Source organism: Vicugna pacos, chromosome 5 (assembly GCF_048564905.1).
Source record: "Vicugna pacos chromosome 5, VicPac4, whole genome shotgun sequence".
Classification (NCBI taxonomy): Eukaryota; Metazoa; Chordata; class Mammalia; order Artiodactyla; family Camelidae; genus Vicugna; species Vicugna pacos.
The window spans coordinates 7,838,562-7,846,690 of record NC_132991.1 but is presented as its reverse complement, the minus strand read 5'-3'; the positions used below and the strand labels follow the sequence as shown (position 1 = coordinate 7,846,690).

The window sequence follows — 8,129 nt, the reverse complement described above, 5'->3', positions numbered from 1 at the left end:
TGGTCACCCAACCCCAGGCCATGCCAAAGCAGGTCAGCCTCAGGGCCTTGGCAATAACTGTTGCCCTTTCCTGGCACCACTTTCCTTCCAGTGTTCACAGAGCTGCTTCTTCTGAACCTATAACATTGAGCCTCAGTTCAATGTCACTCCTCCAGGAAGCCTTCTCTGATTACTCATCTGATGCATTCCTTTTTCCATATTTGCTCAGCAAATACTTACCGAGCATTCACTCTGTCCCAAGCACTTTTCTAGGCAGTCGGGACAGCACGGTGAGTTTATATTCTATTAGGAAAGACAAGCAATACACACAAGTATAAATTCAGGAGAAAACAGAACAAGATTCCTGAGAGTGTAAAGTGCTGTGAAAAAGCAAGAGTAAGGCAAGGGGGCAGAGCGTGCCTGGGCTGGGCTCCTTGACATCCACGCTCACAGCGGCGTCTCCCCAACCACCGTGCCGCTCTGGGGACTCGCCCGGGCACAGAACCGAGAGCCCCGCGCAGGGAGGCGCGGAAGCAGTGGGGCTGCGGGGACGGAGACCTGAGCTCCACCCTCGGGGCCGGGGAAGACGACGGCCCCGGCCCCAGCCCCAGCCCGCGGCCGCGCGGCTCGCTCCCGGGAAGGGCGCGCCCCTGCGGGTCAGCCAGGTGAGGCACCTCCCCCCGCGGCCTGGGGGCGGGTCCGGCCGAGGCCCCGCCCCCGGGGCCCATAAATGCGCCGGGCGGGCGGGCGTCGCGGTCGCGAGCGCTGCCTGCAGGTGACCGTGCGAGGCCCGCGCGCCTGGGTCGGCCGGGCTCGGAGCCAGCCATGCTGTTCTGGCACACGCAGCCCGAGCACTACAACCAGCACAGCTCCGGCAGCTACCTGCGGTAAGGGCGCGCCGCCCGGCTCGACGGGCAGCCCCAGGGCTCAGGCCGGGGCCGTCGGACGTCCGGGGCCGGGAGGCCGCCGCCCCGCGGTCTGCGCTTGGGGACCGAGGGGAGATCCGCCCAGAGTCCCTCCGGGGGACCTGGCGCGGAGTTGAGGGCCCGCCCAGGAGGCAGGTTGTGGAGCCGGGTGCCCACGAGGGCCGCGCCGCTGGGGACCCTCGGCGGGCGCCGCGCGCTCACCTGCCGGCCGCAGCCCCCCCGTGTCCGTCCCCTGCCGGTCACTCCGCGATCGCGTCGGAGAGGAGGAAGCTTCCTGCCGTCAGTCTGGAGCGCGTCCCGGGGAAGTCTGGTCCCCTGCTCTTTGCCCCTCTCCGCCCGGGTCCCTCCGAGCCTCGCGCCCTCGCCGGTGTCCTTGGTCCGGCCGCGGGCCGAGTGCGTGGCGCGCGCGGACCTGAGCTCAGCCGCGCGGCCGGCGGCGGCGGGCGGGGCTCGGGAGGGACCGGACGCCCCCTCCCCGCGGGGGGTCTTGCGTATGTTGGCCGAGGCCCGCGCTTTTATGGCCCTTGATGGAAATCTTTCTTCTTCTGCAGGGATTTGGCTAGTGCCCTTCCAAGGCAAAAGTAAGTCCTGCCTGTTTTCGAAGTTCTCTCTGCTGTCCCCTCGGAGGGGGCGGCACCCCGTTGGCTTCAGCTCCCCGAGGGTTGTTTTCTCCGGGCTGCAGCCGGCCGGTTTCTAATGGGCAGTCCGTTCACTTTACGAACTCGCCTGAACCAGCTTTAACCTGTCTTTATTTCCATCCTAGTCGCAGTTTATGAAATGTGCCCAATTTAACCCAAAGGGCATTTGGTATGAGCTCAGAGGAAGTGAACTGTGGGTCCGAGGGGGTCGCTGGCACTCCGCCCCCACCTTTTGGCCCCAAGAAGTTCCCGCTCAGATTTAGCGGTACCGGTTATTTGAAAATCCTGGCTTTTGATAGGTATTTGTCCAATAGTCCTCCCTGAAGACATCCCGGTTCCGGAAGGCAAAGGAGTGACCGAGTTTAACTGATGTGTCTGCTGTTTTTTATTCATGGACCAGAGTAGTAGCAGATGGCTTAAGTCCAGGGTCTTAATTAAGGACTGATGGGCTCCCTGCAGACCAAGGTGAAGTCACCAGAGGGAAGCTGCCTTGGGGGGTATCAGAAGCCCCCTGGGCAGATGTTAATCCTGGGCAGAAAAGTGTGTCCATTCACTTACCTGAAGTGCTACAGTGAAATACATTTTTATTGTACTATATGATGTGGTTTTAGTTGTAATTTTGCCTCAATTTTAGTTCCTGGCCCTTAAGTCTGTTGACATACCTTAAAAATGAGTTTGAAGGTGACCCTGAGTGGAGGGTGTGTATATTTAAAACTTCCTGGATTCAGAAAATGTCATCCCTTTAGGGAATAATTCTCCTTTTGCATGGAGGTGGCCCCGCTGCTGAGATGAGAACTTGCCTGTGGAGTACTTCAGATCCCTTTTAGGATTTTAGTATTGCATTAAGTGGGGTGAGGTGGGGTGGGAGTTGGGGTGCAAGGTGCTGTAAAGCACTGCTGGTTTCTGGGGTCATTTTGGGACCGTGGATAAAGAAGCCTTTGGTCCACACTTCTTTAATTTCACTTCTTGAAAGCTGGGGTTTTCACCCTTGTAGAGGTTGACCTCGGTGAAGGCCAAGGTGGGAGGTCAGTGAACATGGCCCTTGTACCCCCGGCTCTTGGGTGACGGTCTTGTCGTTTTCTTTGATTTTGCGTTTTATTTTCCATCCTCTTCTCAAGTGAAGAGCCCTGAAGCTGGCTGACCTCACGGGGTAGTAGCCTTTACTTCCTGCTTCTCTCCTTCTGTTTGATGTTCTTGTGACTTTGATTCCTCAGTAAATAAGGATGCCAAGGCTGAAACAAGTTACTGTTGAGTGATGGTTCTTACCACCCCCACCCATCCCCCCTCCTTTTTTATGTAAAGGCAGCAGCCTGCAGGTTATTAACTTAGCATGGTCTGGGTAAACACGAAGTTGTGCAGTCCCCAGGTGCGCAGGCCTGCCTGCTTCTCTGTCGGTCCTCGATGACCCTTTGGAGTGTGCCCCAGCCAGGTGAAAGGAAGGCGTGGTGCGGGGGGGTGGCCAAGGCAGCACTGTCCTCTCATTGTCGGGCAGCGGGTGGTGGCCCCACACGGGACGCTTTCCAGGAGTGCCCCAAGCCAGCCTAGTCCTTCTGAGAACTGACCACACCTGCGTGGGCTTGTGCCCGGTGTGTGTTTTAGAGATGCTTGGTTATTGTGTTGTCTGAGGAATGGGTTGTACCAGTGACTCTGCTGTTGGAGGAGTGAATAGGGTCAGCGGTTTGATTTGATCCACCACCCGGGATGCACAGAGGGAGGCAGGTTATCGGAGAGGGCGCCAGCTTCTGTGCTGTTTCTGATCCTGAGCTTGACCGAGTCTCTCCTGCTCGCCGGTCATTCACCTTCTCAAGGGCTTCCCTTGTGAGGGCGTCCAACACGTCATCTGGAAACAAGGTCTCCAGTCATAAGCTGATGTGAGGCTCATTCTTGAGATGTGATGGGACTTTTGTCTAGAGGTGGAGGAAAGAATCTTTGAGCATCTCGGGATTTTCCATTTGGATAAGAAAACTGAACTGAAATCAGGGTCCTTCGTTCTAGTTTTGCATTTAGGAGACATTAGTATGACCTTTAAAATATAGGTCATGGGCCAACTGTCCTGTTTTTTTTTTTTTTTTTTTGTCCTGCTTTTAGAAGATTGGAGGGATGTGTAAAGCAGTATCTGCCTTTGCAGAGTTTACAGAGCCCAGAGGACAGGGTCGTATTGGTCTGAGCAGTGACCAATAACTAACCAGAACAGTCTATTTAGAAAATTAAAAATTGTGTTCAGGTTCTTATTCTAAAAGCAAGATTTTATACCGAGCAGTTTCTTGTGGATGGAAACCAGGTGGCATCTAAAGTTCATGGTATTACGGCTTGTCCCTTTGTCCCAGAGAAGATTTCTGTAATCTGGAGATATTTTTTTCTCACCTCGATGCATTTTTACCTCCCTGATGATTGGACTGATTGAAATCTCTCGAAGGTCATGGATGAAAGCAGACTCATCTGGGACTGGTTCACTCTGTTTGAGAGCGTTGCAGAGTCTCTGAGGAGGCGTGGGAGGCTGACCTTCGCCGTGACCCCAAGGCCGGCCGCGGGCTCCGGGGCTGTGCTCCTGATCTCCGCCCCTCCCTGTGTGTTGCAGTGATGTGCTCGCTCTGCCCATCTTCAAGCAGGAGGAGCCCCAGCTGTCCCCCGAGAATGAGGCCCGCCTGCCGCCCCTGCAGTACGTGCTATGTGCCGCCACGTCCCCTGCCGTGAAGCTGCACGAGGAGACCCTGACTTACCTCAACCAAGGTAGTGGCTGCAGCTCTGGGCCGGGGCGGGGGTGGGGTGGCCACCAGGAGGAGTGAGTGCCAGAGGTGGGGTGAGGAGAATGCTCTGGTGTCAGATAGATTCTCTTACTAGTTGTGAGAGACTTCCTGGGCCTTGGTATCTTCATCTGAAAAGTGGGCACATCAGCTGTTTCACTCAGGCCACGGGTGGGTGACACGTGCCACGTTCCTTGTGTGGGCCCTCCAGGGAGCAGTTACTGCTTCCTTGGCCACGGCTGATGTCCTTTCCTGGATGCAGGTCAAACACCTGGGGGATGCGAGGTCAGCCGCCCTCTGTGGAGCCGCACCTGGCGGTGATGGTAGGCCGGTCCTGTCGCAGCCTGAGGGCTGGGTCCACATGCGTGCGGCGGGAGCCCTCGGTGGCGATGGGGACACACTTGCACTCCGTGTCCTAGGAGACCGGCGTGGGCTTTGGACTTTGGACCCCTCCTCTAGCTCTGGGCCTTGGAGCTGCTTTTTCTGTTTCTCTGAGCCTCAGTGTTCTCGTGTGTGAAATGAAGAGTATAGTTGTGTGACGTTTAAAGGAATGAAGGTGTGCAAAGGGCCTGGTTGGTTTCCGCTTTCCTCTATCAGAATGTGGATCAGTGTCCTACCCGACGGCACTTTTGTGGTTTCTGTAACATTACGTGTCTGTGTCGCACGTCCTCCCTGGGTAACTTCGGACATCCTGACATCCAGTGCATTGGTCCTGCCTTCTGCCATTTTCTTAATTGTTCTTTTTTTTTTTTTAAATTGGAGTATAGTCAGTTTACAGTGTTATGTCAATTTCTGGTGCACATCATACTGGAGGAACGGAGGGCAGGGACACGGGGTTCTGGAGGGTTGCACTGAATGCCGGGGGTCGGGGGAGCAGCAGTGTGGTCAGTATGTCCTGCATGGGGCCGGGGGTGTGGCCTCCTCATGGAGAACCTCGACTCCGAGATTTGGGGACCCGATGGGGGTCCTCAACCTAATTGGCAGGCCTTCCGGCTCTGGGCCAGGACTGATCAGAATTAGCAGGTGGCTCTGCGTCCCTGTGGATGGAAATCCCCCTCCCATGGCTGACATGGCCCAGGGCAAGGGCAGGCTTGTCCCCGCGGGTGGCTCTGGGCCTCAGTGGGTCCCCGGGCCAACCTCAGCCAGCTCCCGGCCCAGGCCTTGAGGTCTGTGCTCCGTCCGTTGAGCTGGTGCCGCTGATGGCTGACACCTGCCGTGTGCGGGAATGTGTCTGTGTCTGCGTCTGCGCTTATTCCTGCGGCTTTGTCACGGAAGGTCAGAAGCTCCCAACCTGTGTACCTTCCAGCAGTGGCTGTCCCCCTGGGCCTCTGCCTTCCTGAGTGCAGCACGAGGGAGCGGGTGATGTTCACAGAGCACTGAGTTCAGGCTGGTTCTTGTTGCTGGACCAGGACACTGCCCGCTCCCCGCCTCTTCTGTGAGGCCTCTGCCCGCCCCAGCTACCCTCCCCCGCCCTTAATCAGTCAACTTTGGACAGTGTTTTCGCAGTTCACAGACTAGGTCTTTTTAAGAGTTTTCCTTTGCTCGATGTCTGTATGTTAAAAGACGGAAAAGGGGTGCCCCAGGGTCTTAGCATCCTGGATTTAATTCGGTTTGTTTACTTTAGATGTCTTTAAAGTTACATTTACCTGCTTGTTGCCTGATGGCTATCATACCTGTTCATTAGAGAAAACTTGGGTGATTTAGAAAAGTTAGAAGAAAGAAAATTAAAAGGAAAATAAAATTAAAATCTCTAATTTCATCTGAGAACCATAGCTAATCTTATTTCTACACATTTGTGTATTTACCTTTTAAAATTATGATCGTGCTGCAGATAAATACTCAGATTTCTTCATTTACTACATTTGTGAACTTTCCTCACGTCATTGAAAGTGCTCTGAAAATTCACATTTCCTAACGGCTGCGTAGTTCTCTTCACTCTGACTGGTCATCTCATAATATGGACACTTAGTGTTCAGCTGTTGTCTTTGTGTGAAATGTTGGTAACTTCTTTAGATAAATAAATTAGAAGTAGAATTACTGGATCAAAGAGTTTGAATAAAGCTTTCGATAGATCTGACCAAACTGCCGGCTCCTCAGAATGTACCAGTTCACCTGGTAGCCAGCAGCGTGCATTGTATTTCTTTCTCAATATTGGATGTTGTCATGTTTTTATCTGATTAGCGTAACATAGGATTTAGTCTTAAACTAACATTTCTGTCATTGCTAATGTGGTTGAATATTTAAAAATTTATTTATTGATCTTTTTAATTTTTCCGCCAGGTATGGTCATGTTCTTTGAACATTTTTTTTTTAAACTGAAGTATAGTCAGTTATAATGTGTCAATTTCTGGTGTACAGCGTAATGTTTCGTCGTACATATACGTACATATATTTGTTTTCATATTCTTTTTCATGAAAGTGTTTGCACATTTTTTATTGGGATGGTTCTATCTTACTGATTGTAAGAACAGATACCAGAGGAAGAAAATCAACCTTTTTGCTGCCTCTCATGGCGAACATTTTCCCCTGGTCATTTAACCATATTTATTGTGTGGTAACTATATTTACGGTGTGAGATAAATGTCACAACTTTTTTTCAGTGTAGTTATTTAGTTTAAATGTCTATTGTCAAATCTTTCAGTCTTCTGAAATGATTTTTCTTTTGTGTTTAGAATACTTGCATACCCCCAGATCAGTTTAGTAGTCTTCTAAATTTCATGTAAGTTTCTAAATTTTAACATTGCAGTGCATTTGGAGTTTTTTTGAAAGGTAGATATTAGGTATTTAATGATATTTTTCAGTGTTACTAAAATATGTATTTCTTTTCCCCCCAGCTTTACCAGTGAGATTTATACTTTCATACGTTGCATTTGGAGTTTGTGATGGAAAGTCTAGGCTTATTTATTTTTCTAAATAATTGACCTGGTTTATTGTAGTCAATGTCTAGTTTATTGCTTATTCTCACTGGTTTAAATTCCCCTTTTGAAATATTTGAAAAACCGTCTTCTAAGGTATTAGTTTAGAAACAGACCTTTGTATCGGTATTTGTCCTGTACACCTGATATTCATTGATTCATGCCCTATTTCATTTTTAAAATTTTGTCTTTTTATTTATTATGTTGGGGGAAAGTAATTAGATTTATTTATTTATTTTTTAATGGCGGTCCTGGGGATTGAACCCAGAGCCTCATGCATGCTAAGCATGCACCCTGCCACTGAGCTATACCCCCCACCCCCTGATTCTTGCGCTATTTCTAATTGAACTAATTGTAGCTCGGAAATAGGTTTCCCCCTTTGAGGAGTAGAAGTTCCTTTTATCTTCCGTCATAGTCAATCTCAATCATTAATTCTTATAGATGAATTTTACAACCATTGAATTTTCCTTCTGTACTTTTTTAAAAAATTGATGAGATCATACACTTTATAAAATTGTTTCTCGCTTTTATTAAATACTAGTCTTTCAATATTTTCTATTATAATTAAAGCCTCTTAGACATTTGAAATGTCTGCATGTTATTTCACTATTTTCTCTTATTAGGACAGGTTATTGTCATAACTGCTGGAGGAAAATATACAGTGTAATTATTTTAGTGTCCCATCTCCCATAATAAAATGGCAGTTGTGCAGGGCAGAGCCGTGTTTTTAACATTGTAACAGCAGCATTAAGCTTGGTGCCGTGATAGTAGGTGCTCTGTAAGTATTCAGAAAATTTAAAAGTAGGCAGGATTTATTTTATTTTTATTTTGTTTTTCTCTTTTCTCTCTCTCCTACTTTCATTTTTTTTTTTGTTTTTGTTGCTATTATCAGTAATGCTGTACTGGACATCTTTTCCAGTGTGCCTT

General features: G+C 50.0%; 1 protein-coding gene across 1 annotated transcript in view; it reads left to right on the top strand.

Moving 5' to 3' along the window:
* Positions 1–747: 747 nt before the first annotated feature.
* TFCP2L1 (transcription factor CP2 like 1) overlaps positions 748–8,129 on the top strand; it is a 43,814-nt gene continuing 36,432 nt past the window's right edge. The window contains exons 1-2 of the mRNA XM_072962082.1: positions 748–866; positions 4,122–4,273. Coding sequence (XP_072818183.1) covers positions 805–866; positions 4,122–4,273 — 214 coding nt within the window. The 5' untranslated portion in view covers positions 748–804. The remainder of the gene's footprint in view (positions 867–4,121; positions 4,274–8,129) is intronic.